The sequence below is a fragment of the Hemiscyllium ocellatum genome, chromosome 9 (genome assembly GCF_020745735.1).
Source record: "Hemiscyllium ocellatum isolate sHemOce1 chromosome 9, sHemOce1.pat.X.cur, whole genome shotgun sequence".
Taxonomy (NCBI): domain Eukaryota; kingdom Metazoa; phylum Chordata; class Chondrichthyes; order Orectolobiformes; family Hemiscylliidae; genus Hemiscyllium; species Hemiscyllium ocellatum.
In genome coordinates, this window is record NC_083409.1 from 21,371,856 (window position 1) to 21,385,565 (window position 13,710).

The 13,710-nt window shown below is 45.8% G+C and overlaps 1 protein-coding gene across 2 annotated transcripts in view; it reads left to right on the plus strand.

Annotated features, from left to right (window-relative positions):
* Positions 1 to 9,095: 9,095 nt before the first annotated feature.
* cop1 (COP1 E3 ubiquitin ligase) overlaps positions 9,096 to 13,710 on the plus strand; it is a 121,525-nt gene continuing 116,910 nt past the window's right edge. For both annotated transcript variants that reach the window (XM_060829641.1, XM_060829642.1), the window contains exons 1-2: positions 9,096 to 9,405; positions 11,985 to 12,044. In XM_060829641.1, coding sequence (XP_060685624.1) covers positions 9,176 to 9,405; positions 11,985 to 12,044 — 290 coding nt within the window. In that variant the 5' untranslated portion in view covers positions 9,096 to 9,175. The remainder of the gene's footprint in view (positions 9,406 to 11,984; positions 12,045 to 13,710) is intronic.

Consider the following 13,710-nt stretch of genomic DNA (forward strand, 5'->3'; position numbering starts at 1 on the left):
GAACAGTTTCTCACTACCAAAAGAGAAAATGCTGGACAATCTCAGCAGGTCTGGCAGCATCTGTAAGGAGAGAAAAGAGCTGACGTTTCGAGTCTAACTGACCCTTTGTCAAAGCTTTAAAAAGGGAGAAATAGGGAGGTATTTATAGAGGCTGAGAGAAGGTGAGTCATGGCTCCAGAAGCAAAGGTAGCAAGAAAGAGGTGATAATGACATTGCATAGAGAGATTATAGGGAGATTAAGAGCTGTGAATGACCAAAGCTGAAGCCAGTGCTATGGGGGGGATGGATGAAGCAGATGCAAAATGGAAAACAGGGGAGAAGGGTAGCAAAGGGGGAAGAGGAGAGAAAGAAGGGGATGAGAGAGTGGGGAGCGAGAGAAAGAGAGACAATCAAGAAAGAGATACAGAATAGTGAAAAAAAATTTAAAAAGGATAAATGAAATAAAAGTACAGAGCAGAATGAAAACAGAGGGGTCAAGATGGGATAATCATCTGAAGTTGTTGAAGCTGTAACGTGCCTAGTCGGAAGATGAGATGCTGTTCCTCCAGTTTGTGCTGAGCTTCGCTGGAACATTGCAGCAGGCCAAGGACAGACATGTAGATTCGATTACTTACAGTGTAGAAACAGGCCCTTTGGCCCAACAAGTCCACACCGACCCTCCAAAGAGCAACCCACCCAGACCCATTCCCCTACATTTACCCCTTCACCTAACACTATGGGCAATTTAGCATGGCCAATTCACCTAACTTGCACATCTTTGGACTGCGGGAGGAAACTGGAGTACCTGGAGGAAACCCACGCAGACACAGGGAGAACGTGCAAACTCCACACAGAGAGTTGCCTGAGGCAGGAATTGAACCCAGGTACCTGGTGCTGTGAGGCAGCAGTGCTAACCACTGTGCCACCGTGCCGTGGGCTTGGGAGCAGGATTGTGTGTTGAAGTGGCAAGCCATGGGAAGGCCCACAGTTTCTCACTATCTATTCTGAATAAGTTCTTCATGATTTTCAAATCTTTGATCAAATCCCCTCTTAGTTGGCTCCTCTCCTAGAAAAACAATCCCATTGTTTCCAAACAATCCTCAGAACTGAAATTTCTCATTCTTGGAGTCACTCTTGTAAACTCCTTCTGCACTCTCTCAATTGCACTCACATCATTCCCAAAGTGTGGCACCCAGAACTTTATACAGTACTCCAATTGAGCTTTAACACTTTTATCCCTTACCTAACACTAGGGGCAATTTAGCGTGGCCAATTCACCTGACCTGCACATCTTTGGACTGTGGGAGGAAACCGGAGCACCCGGAGGAAACCCACGCAGGCACGGGGAGAACGTACAAATTCCACACAGTCGGGAATTGAACCCGGGTCTCAGGCGCTGTGAGGCAGCAGTGCTAACCACTGTGCCACCGTGCCGCCCAGGAGTTGTACAGCTTACAGGAGGTGCTGTACAGGAGGTGCTGTACATCGTGCAATCATTACCAAATATCCCACATTCAGTCGATCGAGGCATTAATGTCAAAGATTGTCACTCTCATTTAACCTCTGGAGTTCAGTTCCTTTGTCCACATTTGAACCAAGGTTGTAATGAGGTCAGCAACCCAAACTGGGCGTCATTGAGCAGATTATTGCTGAGCAGGTGCTTATTGACAGCACTGTTGATGACACCTTGTATCACTTTACTGATGATTGAAAGTTGGACTGATGGGACGACATTTGAATTGGGTTGAATTTGTCCTGTTTTTGTGTCCTTGACATGTCTTTATAGTTTTCCACATTGCCGGGTAGATGCCAGTACTGTATCTGTACTAGAATAGCTTGACTAAAGGAGCAACAACTTCCTATGTATTCTTTCGATCAAGTGTTTTCCTTCAGCTGGATGAAGAAGATTTTCTTTAGCAATTAGAACTCAGGCATCCTAAGCCATTGTCCGACCAGCAAATTTGGTTTTACATGATCAAGGACTCGATTTTGATGTTGTTAGCTGCTTCAAAGACATTAATGTCAGTATCAGGGAGAGATGAGGACCTAGTGGTAATATCGCCAGACAATTAATCCAGAGCAAGAGACTGGGGTTCACATCTCGCCATGGCAGATAGTGGAATTTGAATTCAACTTTTAAAAAGTTGAGAACTAAAATCAACTGATGACCATGAAGCTATTGCTGATTGTCATAAAGACCATCTGGCTCATTAATGTCCTTACCTCATCTGGTCTACATGCCATTGAGCCCCACAGCAATGTCGTTGACTCTCAACTGCCCTCTGAAATGGCTCCATAAGGCACTCAGATCAAGGGCAACTAGGGATGGACAATAAACACTGGCCAGTCGGCAATTCCCCAGTGCCACAAGTGAATTTTAAAAAAAGTATGCCTATCCTCCCAGTTGATGCAGAGAATCCATCTCAAAGAGCAATGATAATATTAGTCATGGGTCATGAAGAGGTGCCTATATGTAGTCCAAGTTTCTAAGCCATGTTGAAGAGTCAGAAGGATGACTGTCTTGTACACAAAGATCTTGGTATCAGTATGGATGTCACAGTCATTGAAGTCTCTTATCTTTAGATGCCCAAAGGTGATGCTTGAAGATTGGATGCAGTGTTCAATCTCTTCATCACTGTTAGGCTTAGATGAGAGGTTGTTTCCCAGGTAGGGGAAATGTTCCACTTTGGGGGGATTTCTCCATTGATCTTCATGGAGAAATGGACTAGAACTTCACTATGGATAGGTTGGTAAAGGATTTGAGTCTTCTTGAGATTGAGGCAGACACTAATTCTTTGGTATGTTTCTGCGAGAAGGTATTAAATGACATTTCTCTTCCAAGAGACAGAAGGTAACCTTATCATCTGCAAACTGAAGTTTCACAAGCCCGGTCAGTGTCATTTTCTTCTGGATTTCAACTGATTGAGGTTGGCAAGTTTTCAACCCATCCTACAGACAATGGTCCACACCAGTGGGAAACCTGTTCCTTGACAAGATGAAAAATAGTGGCTGTGGAGAGAAAAGGGTGGGGCAATGATGCATCCCTGCCTAAACCCTGTCTTGACCTCAAAGGATTCTATCATATTACTGCCAGTGAGGACATCTTGTCAGGGAGGACATAAAAGATGTTGATGAATTTCACTGCATATCTAGCCTTTGCCAATCTTCTCTAGCACTTCTGACTGAGTCAGAAACCTTGTTCGGGTTAATCAGGCCATATAAAGAGGTTGGTGTTGTTCTTGACTTGTTCTTGTCACTTGGTGTTGGCATCACCATCCATGCGGTTAGCATTAACCAGAAGCTGAACTGAACTAGTGTTATGGACATTTCAAGAAGGGAGATCAGACGCTAACTTTGCTAGTTGTTTTAAGTGGGTATAAAGCGAGTACTCCAGGAGTGAATCAGCTGGTCAAACCACTTAGTTTTAAAAAAAACAGAATTTATTTCCAAGATTATTAATGAAACACAAACAACAAAACAGAATACCGAATAACTTATCCTATCCGAAAACCCAACAGACTATCCCAACTTAATGATGCTGTTCCAGATACTTGCAGCAATCCCCATAATCATCCCTTGGCACAAAAGGTAAAATCAAATACAAGTTCTTAGAGGATAGATGTCAAAGATAGAGTACCAGTGTGGACCTGCTTCTGTGGGTCCAGCAGCCTTTCTTCACACTAATGCTAAGAAAAAACAAAGCAGAATAAAGCTGAGCTATGAGAACTGGCCACTCCCCTTTCAAAGTGGTTTTTAAACTTGAAAGCCTTCTACCTGGGGCAGTATCTGTTAGCTATTATCAAATTGGCCCTATAACCAAGATTTTTATCTTAGACGTTTTAGAGTCTGTATCGTTTACGACCTGTCTGAAATAAAATATACCAAGGACTACATAACCTTGTTAAAGGAGCAGCTTTGCCACACTAGCCATATAAGGACTGTGTTAACAAGAACATGTCGGACGCCAAGAAAACTGAAGTGAGTAACTCATCTCCTGTCTCCCCAAAGCTGATCCAATATCTAAAGGCATAAATTAGGAGTGTAATGGTATTCACCATACTTCTTGGGTGATTGCAGTGCCAATAATGCATAAAAGGTCTGACTCCATCCAAAACAAAACAGTCTACTTTATTGGTACCATATTCACAAATATCCACTCCTTCCACTGCCCGATGCTCAGTATTAGCAGTGTGTACCATCTGCAAGATGCACTGCAGAAACTCACCAAGGCTGCTGAGACAGCACCTTCCTAACCCATGACCATTTCCATCTATAAACACAAGAGCAGCTAAAATATGAGACTACCACCACCAAACCACTCACCATCCTGATTTGGAAATATATCACCATTTTTTCAGTGATGCTGGTTCAAAATCCTGGAATTCCCTCCCTAACATCATTGGTCCATCCACAGCAAATGGACTGCAGCTCAACACCACATTCTCAACATCAGCTAAGGATGAGAATAAATATTGGCCCAGTTAGTGGTGCTCACATCTAGTGAATTATTAAATATCTTCCTTAAATTGAGTTGGTATTCCCTAGTGTCTCAAAGAATGAGATGTGATCTCCATTTAAATTTCCAAGATGCTAGGGGGGGTTGTGGGGTTGAGAGGATAGACGCTAAACCATCGTTGTCCTCAGCTGGCAAATCTAGAACCTGTGCCAGATTCTTTGGATTGAGGGTTTGGAGAAGTTTGGAGATGAGGAGAAATTACTTAGCACAAGGAGAGAGGAATCTTTAGATTTCTCTGTCCCAGAGTGTTTTGGAGCTTTTTCACAGTTGAGTATATTAAGGCTTGGACATTTAGGTTTGTGGTGTCTCAGGAAATTAAGGGATATTAGGAGTATGTAGGAAGCTAAGTTGAAACCAAGGCTAGCTATAAGTGTAATGAATGGTGGAGCAGACTCAATGGACCACACACATTTATTTCCTATGTATCCTCCTGCTTGACCCAAGACTGATCGTCTGGCTTGATAGTCATGATAGATCGAGGGATATATTGGATCATGAGATTGCAAATTGTGTTTCAGTATAATTCTGCTGGTGGTGGTGGTATGTGGAACCTCATAAATGAGTTGCTGGATTTGTTTGAAGTTTTCCTCATTTCACATGGTGATAGTGGTATGTAACCTGACAGACTAAACTCCCAGGCCAATTCCCTCCTGACTATTGTTGATGGGACAAGGCTTACCTAGAGATGGTGTTGAAGGTGTCTGAGATGCTGTAAGGGTCTGACAACAGCACCACTCCCTGACAGCCAGACACTGCTCTCTGATAACCAGGCACCACTCACTGACAACCGCTACCACCCTCTGACAACCAGGCACCACCTCTTACAACCACAACCCCACTCCCTGATCATTAGGCATCACTCCCTGACAACCAATTACCACATCCCTCCTAACCCCACTCCATGATAGCCATCATCATTGCCTATAAAGAAGAGACAAGCTCAGTGCTTCTTACTCCCTCATCCAAGTCGAAGGGTGGGTCAGTATTTTTGCAGATGATACGAAGATTGGTGGAGTTGTGGACAGTGAGGAGGGCTGTTGTCGTTTGCAAAGGGACTCAGATATGATGCAGAGCTGGGCTGAGGAGTGGCAGATGGAGTTCAACCCTGCCAAGTATGAGGTTGTCCATTTTGGAAGAACAAATAAGAAAGCGGAATACAGGGTTAATGGTAGGGTTCTTAGTCAAGTGGAGGAACAGAGGGATCTTGGGGTCTATGTACATAGATCTTTGAAAGTTGCTACTCAGGTGGATAGAGCTTGTAAGAAGGCCTATGGGGTATTAGCGTTCATTAGCAGAGGGATTGAATTCAAGAGTCGTGAAGTGATGATGCAGCTGTACAGGACTTTGGTTAGGCCACATTTGGAGTACTGTGTGCAGTTCTGGTCGCCTCACTTTAGGAAAGATGTGGAAGCTTTGGAGAGGGTGCAGAGCAGATTTACCAGGATGTTGCCTGGAATGGAGAATAGGTTGTACGAGGATAGGTTGAGAGTTCTCGGCCTTTTCTCGTTGGAACGGCGAAGGATGAGGGGTGACTTGATAGAGGTTTATAAGATGATCAGAGGAATAGATAGAGCAGACAGTCAGAAACTTTTTCCCCGGGTACAACAGAGTGTTACAAGGGGACATAAATTTAAGTTGAAGGGTGGAAGGTATAGGGGAGATGTCAGGGGTGGGTTCTTTACCCAGAGAGTGGTGGGGGCATGGAATGCGCTGCCCGTGGGAGTGGTAGAGTCAGAATCATTGGCGACCTTTAAGCGGCAATTGGATAGGTACATGGATGGGTGCTTAATCTAGGATAGATGTTCGGCACAACATCGTGGGCCGAAGGGCCTGTTCTGTGCTGTATTGTTCTATGTTCTATGTTCTATGTTCTACTGCACTGTGAGTGCTGCTTGGTGAAACAAGAGTGCTGCCAAGTTACAGAATGATGGACTCAGAGTTTTATACTCCAGAAGAAGGCCATTTGACTCGTCATGGCTGTACAGGTTCCTGAAAGAGCTATCCAGTTAGTCCTACTCTCCAGCTGTCTGAATTCATCCCTTTCAAATATATATCAAGCTCTCTTTGAAACCTCTTCTGGAATCTGCCTCCACTCTCCAAAGCAGCACATTCTAAATCCTAACAACTCTTTGAGTCAAAAAATTCCTCCTCATCTCACTCATAGCTGTCTTCCTGACAATCTTGAAATTGTGTCCCCTTGTTACTGACCTTTTGAGTGGAAACAGAGTATCCTTCTTTAATCTGTCCAAATTATTAATAATTCTGAACATCACAATAAGGTCACCTCTTAATCTTCTCTGCTCCGAGGAGTCATTGAGTCATACAGCCCAGAAACAGACCCTTTGGCCCACCTTGTCCATGATGACCAGATACTCAAAATTAATCTAGTCCCATTTGCCAACATTTGGCCGACATCCCTCTAAACCCTTCCTATTCATGTATTCCAAAAGTGGCCTCACCATGACCTCCCAACCCCTATACTTGATGCACTGACCACTAAAGGTAAGCATACTAAATGCTTTCTTCCCTTTCTATTATATGGAATCTGAGCTTCAAACACTGCGGCACATCCGGGAGGGGGAGAGTTACCTGGACGTTTTATTTCAGAAGGCAGTCACACCTGGGAGATTAAGTAATTCACATTCAGCTAGTGATCAGGCACATCAGAGTGCGACTGTAAGTGAGGCAGGTAGGGGGAACCTGAGCTCAGGAGTGGAGGAGCCTCAGCCCTTGACCTTGTCCAACAGGTACGAGATTCTTGCTCCCTGTTCGGATGAGGAAAAGGGTTCTGGACAGAATGAGCCAACTGACCACGGCACCATGGTGCAGAAGGCCATTCAAGAGGGGGGAGCAAATAGACAAGTAGTGGTTATAGGGGATTCTATAATTAGGGGGACAGATAGTATCTTTTGCAAGCCAGATCGGGAGTCTCACATGGGGTGTTGCCTGCCCGGTGCCAGGGTGTGGGACATCTCTGACCGGTTTGAAAGGATATTGGAGCGGGAGGGGAGGATCCAGTTGTTGTGGTCCACGTTGGTACTAACAACATAGGCAAGACTAGGGCGGAGGACCTGTTTGAGGATTACGAAGCACTAGGCAGGAAATTGAAGTACAGGTCCTCAAGGGTCATAATCTCCGGATTACTACCCGAGCAACGTGCCAATTGGCATAGGGATAAGAAAATTAAGCAAGTAAACACGTGGCTAAGGGATTGGTGTGGGAAAGAGGGATTCCACTTCATGGGGAGATCAACATTGACATTAAACAGGCCCATTCAAAAATCTGCTAACAACAGGGAAGAAGCTGTTTTTGAATCTTGAATCTTTGCATGCAGTTCAGATGAATACATGGCTGGAAAACTGGAGTTGAAAATGTGTTGCTGGAAAAGCACAGCAGGTCAGGCAGCATCCAAGGAACAGGAGATTCTACGTTTCGGGCATAAGCCCTTCTTCAGGAATGAGGAAAGCGTGGAAAACTGGAGTGCCAGGGAGGGGTTTAGATTTTTGAGGCATTAGGACTGTTTCTGAACAAGGTGGGACCTGTAGAAGCTGAACGGGTTGTCGCACCTGGGCAGAGCTAGGACAGGGCTTTGCTAGGTCCATCGGAAAGGTTTTAAACTGGAAATGGCAAGGGGATAGGAAACAAAGTGCATGTTTAGATTGGTCAGATTCAAATCAGGAAATGGGAGGTAGAACGCCATGGAGGTGGCACAGTGATTAGCACTGCTAACACATAGCGCATGGGACCCGGGATTGATTCCAGCTTCGGGCAACTGTTTGTGTGGAGTTTGTACATTCTCCCTGCGTCTGCCTGGGTTTATCCCGGGTGCTCCAGTTTTCTCTTACAGCCCAAAGGTGTGCAGGTTCGGTGAACTGGCCTTGCTAAATTGTCCATAGTGCCAGGTGGGAGAAAGTGAGGACTGCAAATACTGGAGCTCAGAGGCGAGAGTGTGTGTTGCTGGAAAAGCACAGCATCCCAGGCGCAGGAGAATCAACGTTCCGGGCAGGAGCCTAAATCAGGAATGGTGTCAGGTGCATTAGTCAGGGGTAGATATAGGATTGGGAAATAGGTCTGGGTGGGGTTACTCCTCGGAGGGTCGGTGTGGACATGTTGGGCTCGAAGGGCCTGTTTCCACACTTGGAGGGGGAATCTAATGCAATCTAATTATGATTTGGAGATGCCGGTGTTGGACTGAGGTGTACCAAGTTAAAAATCACACAACACCAGGTTATAGTCCAACAGGTTTATTTGGAAGCACTAGCTTTCGGAGCAACGCTCCTTCATCACAAAGCTACTGCTTCCAATTAAACCTGTTGGACTATAACCTGGTTGTTGTCCAATCTAATTAGTTCGTGATACAGTCGGAAAGGCAAAGGAAATGAGGATGAAAAATGCATCCAAGGAAAGGGACTTGATGGAGTTGAACTTGAGCACGAGGAGATTGACAAACTAGCGAGGTGTCAAAGGTCGTAATCCCTGACAACCAGGCACCACCCCCCGGTGACAACGAGGACCCACCCCTTGGCAACAGGCTCCACCCCGCCGTTGACAACGAGAACCCACCCCCTGACGACAGGCTCCACCCGCCAGGCCGGCCCATCCATCCCAAGATGCAGCGGGGCCGCGGACGTTAGCGCCTGGCGGGCAGTGCGCAGGCGTGACGGCCCGAGGCCTGCGGAGATGGCGAGTTCCCGGCAGAGTCCGAGCCCGCAGCCCGGACCCGGCTCGTCGTCGTCCTCCTCTTCCTCTTCCTCCTCCTCCTCGTCCTCTTCTACCGCCGCCGCCACCGCCGCCCCGGGCTCCAGCCGCGCCAACAGCAGATTGTCCGGCGCTGCCGGAGGAGCTCGGAAACGGCCCCTGCTCAACGGCCTGGTCAACTCGTACGAGGATAAGAGCAGCGACTTCGTCTGGTGAGGGCCCAGGCTCAGTGGAGGGAGAGGGGAGGGGAGGGGAGGGGAGGAGAGGAGAGGAGAGAGTGTGGGGCAAGAGACTGGAGGATAGATAGGGAGAGTGGGTGAGACTGCGGGGTGGGGGGGGAAGGGGGAGAGACACTTGGGGGGGGGTTGGGAGGTGTGAGAGAAATAGGGAAGGAAGAAAGGAGGGAGGGAGATGTGGAGATTGGAAGCGATTTTGGGGAGGTTGGGTTGGCAGAGAGGATGGAGTATGTGAGACAAGGTACCGTGTTTTGGGGGTGGGGATGGCGTGGCAATAGAACTGTGTGTGTGGGGAGGGTGGGGAAAGAGTCTGGGTCGAGGGAGAGCTGAACGTCCTTGGAGTTCAGCAGGAGAGGAGGAGGAGGGAGTCTTCAGTTACAGCAGGATATAAACAAGGTGTCGGTCGTGGTTGATGGAATTTCTTCCTGATAGGAGGGAGACCAAGGGAGTAGTCAATAAGTGGCAAGGCACGTGGAAACTCGGTGTTGGAGGTATCTTGGGTGTACCAAGGTTAGGGTTGGTGCTGGAAAAGCACAGCAGGTCAGGCAGCATCCAAGGAGCAGGAAAAAAATCGGCGTTTCGGGCAAAAGCCCCTTCGTCAGGTCCACAGATCCCTGAAAGTGTCAGGGCAGGTTAGTGGGTTAGTTGAGAAGGCACACAATGCACTTGCCTTTACCAGGTGAGGCACAGATAAAACAAGGGATGATTATGTTGGATTGCATAGTACTTTTTTCTAGTACTGTAGTTAGGCCACAGCTGAATTGCTGTGTGCAGTTCTGGTTACCACACTGTGTGAATGCTCTCTTTACAATGGAGGGGGTGCAAAGGAGATCCATCAATTTGTTACCTGGAAAGGAGCTGTTTAATTTTTTTTATTCACTTATTGGATGTGGGCATCACTGGCCATCCAGCATTTGCTGCTGTTGAGATGGTGGTGGTGGTGATGTGCTGTCACCTTGAATTACTGCAGTTCATGTTATGTAAGCTAGATCCACAATGCCCTTAGGGTGGGAATTCCAGGATTTTGACCCAGTGACAGTGAAGAAATAGCAATACGTTTCCAAGTCAGGATGGTGAGTGGCTTAGAGATGATCTTGCACCTGGGTAGTGTTCCCATGTGTCTGTTGCCCTTGTCCTTCTAGATGAAAGTGATCATGGGTTTGGAGGGGAGCCTTGGAGAACTTCTGTAGTGTCTTCTAGATTTGTACACACTGCTGTGACTCGGTATGAGAGGGAGTGGATGCTTGTGGATCCGATGCCCATCAAACAGGCTGTTTTGTCTTGGATGATGTCAAGTTTCTTGAGTATTCTTTAGTGGAGCTGCACCCATCCAACTAAGTATTCTGTCATACTCCTGACTTGTGCCATGTGGTTGGTGGACATGTTTTGGGGAGTGAGAAAGTGAGTTGCTTGCCACAGGATTCTTAGTCTCTGACCTGTGCTTTTAGCCATTGTTTATGTGGTGAGTCTAGTTGAGTTTCTGGCAAATGCCCCCCACCCCAACATTCAGTAATGGTAACACAATTGAATGTCAAGGGGCGATTGTCTTCTCCCATATGAGAGGGTCATAACCCCTTGGCATTTTTTAGCCTCAGTCTGAATATTGTTCAGATCTTATAGCACTTAGAAACAGACTGCTTTGGTGTTTGAGGAGTCATGAATGGTGCTAAGCATTGTGCAATCGTCAGCAAATATCCCCACTTCAGGCCTTGTGATGTAGGAACAGTCATTGAACGCGCTGGATAAGATCAGAAATTGGAGCTTTGGAGCAGAGAAGTTTGAGGGTGTGGAGCCTGAGGAAGTTGTATAATATTGAAGTGCATTCACAGGGTGAATACAAAACAGTTACCCTTAGTTGAAGGCGTAGTAACATGGACTAATAATTTCAAGGAAGGGGATTTTAGGAATTTTTTTTCAACCAAAGGGTGGTGGAATGCACTGCCCGTGAGTGTAATTGAGACAGATAACCTCACAACCTTTAAATTGTACTAGGACGATCATCTGTCATAACATTTAAGCTGTGGACCTCGTGTTCAAATGTGGAATATTATAGCTTTGCCAGTACAGACTGTGCACTATAAGACTTGGATTCTGGGTAGAAGCTGGATCACATCTGAGGCTGAGGACGAGGGAGATTGAGGGAACTGGTAGCAAAGGAGTTGAGGCCAGATTGGGGGGGCGGGGGTGTAAGTTGGACTGTAGAGAAGTACTGCCAGAGTGGGAAAGAGACTTGGGGGAGAGGGGTGAAGAGATAGCAAGCTGAGAGGAAGTAGGTAGAGGGCTAATTAATAAATTAGTGGGATGGGCAAGGGAGTGTAGTGAGATTGGGTTGAGATGGTTTGGGAGAGTGCAAGCGAGAGATTACTAATTAGAGGGAGGCTGTGCTGACTGCAGTGGGGGATGGAGGCTGTTCTGACTGAAAAGGACGAGGGTGAGGGTGCTGAGGTACCTTTGGGGGCAGGGTGTGGTTTGGGGTGATTGTGCCGACTGTGGGGTCCGATTGGTTTTGAGCACAGCAGTGGATTTACTGACTGGTTCTCTTCTTTCTTCAATAGTCCTATCTGCTTTGAGATGATTGATGAGGCACACATGACAAAATGTGGGCACAGTTTTTGGTAAGTTCCACTTGTTGCTTAATGTAAAGTCTGATGTAAACCTTGTGCTCATGTTGTTGACTGTGTTCTTATTAAAATAGAGGCCATCAATGATCTCAAAATGTCTGATTTTAATTGCAATTAATCAGTTAGAAGTAAACTATTTTGAAGATAGCTAAAGGTTCAGAAAGAAAGCAACAAGTTTTAAATTCATCGTTCACATGATGTGGATGTGTCTGCCTTGGCTGGAATTTATTACCTATAACTGACTGCCCTGCAGAAGGTGGTAACAGTCAACTTACCAGAATTACGAAGTAGAGCCTTAATGCTGGTAAGAAGAGTTTTGATGCAGTGACAAAAAAGGAGCTTGTGGATTTGGATGCTAATTTTGAAGAAGTCTTTGTGAGTTGTTGCACTACATCTTGTTGAGAGTACATTCTGTTGCCATTGTGTATGCGTGGTGGAGGGAGTAAATGTTCAGTGTGGTGGACGGGCAGGCTGCTCTTTTTTTGTCCTTGATCTTGTCAAATGTAATAGGGAAGGGGAAAAGGTCTGAGTGGGTTACTCTTCAGAGAGTCAGTGTGGACTTGTTGGGCCAAATGGCCTGTTTCCATACTGTAGGGATTCTACTGTATGAAATGTCTTTGTTGGAGCTGTACTCATTCAGGCAAATTGGGAGTATTCCATCACACTCTGGACTTAAACCATATAGCTGGTGGACAAGCTTTGGCTATTTGCTGCAGTATTCCTAGCCTCTGACTTCCTCTTGTAGCCACACTACTTATAAAGATGTCTCAGTCAGTTTCTGATCAATACTTATGATCAGTTAGGGATGGTGATACCATTGAATGTCAAGGGTAGCTTTTAGATCCTGTCTCTCACATTGTGTGGTACAAGTGTTACTTGCCACTTGTTGGCCCAAGCTTAAACGTTGTTGTGCTTAGGCGTGAGCAGCTTCAGTGTTTGAGCAGTTGTGAATGATGTTGAATATTGTGCAATCATCAATGAACATCCCTACTTCTAATCTTATGGTGGAGGAAGGGCATTGAGGAAACAATTTTGATGGTTGGACCAAGGTGTCTGCCCTGAGAAATTCTCACACTATTAAAAACATAATTCAAGATTTAAAATTATAGTGGAACTGAATACAACTATTTACAATTCGTGGGTCCAGCTTTCACTGAGCTCCTTATCAGTCTTTCAGATTGTGTGGGAAGAAATGGTCTTTTTTGCCAACACTGTGGAGTGGAATAGTAAATTTTATTTAATTACAATAAAAGAAGCTGGAGTCAACAGTGACTTGAAGTGTGACAGTCTATAAGGAACCTTTCTGTTGTAAACAGTGCAGTTGCTGTGTAGGTGGAGGCTTGTGCTATTGCTGTTGTATCTAATGTGGAATGGAAACTTGACATTTGCTGTGTTGTGCATTGTCCTCACAAGAATGATCCATTTTAGCTAAGAGAAAAGCTTAAGTTCGCAGCCTTCGTTTCTTATTCTGCTGAAAATTCAGAGAATCCAAGAACTCCAACAGTATGGAAGGAGGCCATTCGGCCCATCAGGTCTGCTCCTACAGTGTCCCACCTAGACCATAACCCCACCATTACCATTAATCCACCTAGCCTACATAACCCAAATGCTATGGACAATTTTGGTCTGGCCAGTCCAACTAGATTACTTACAATGTGGA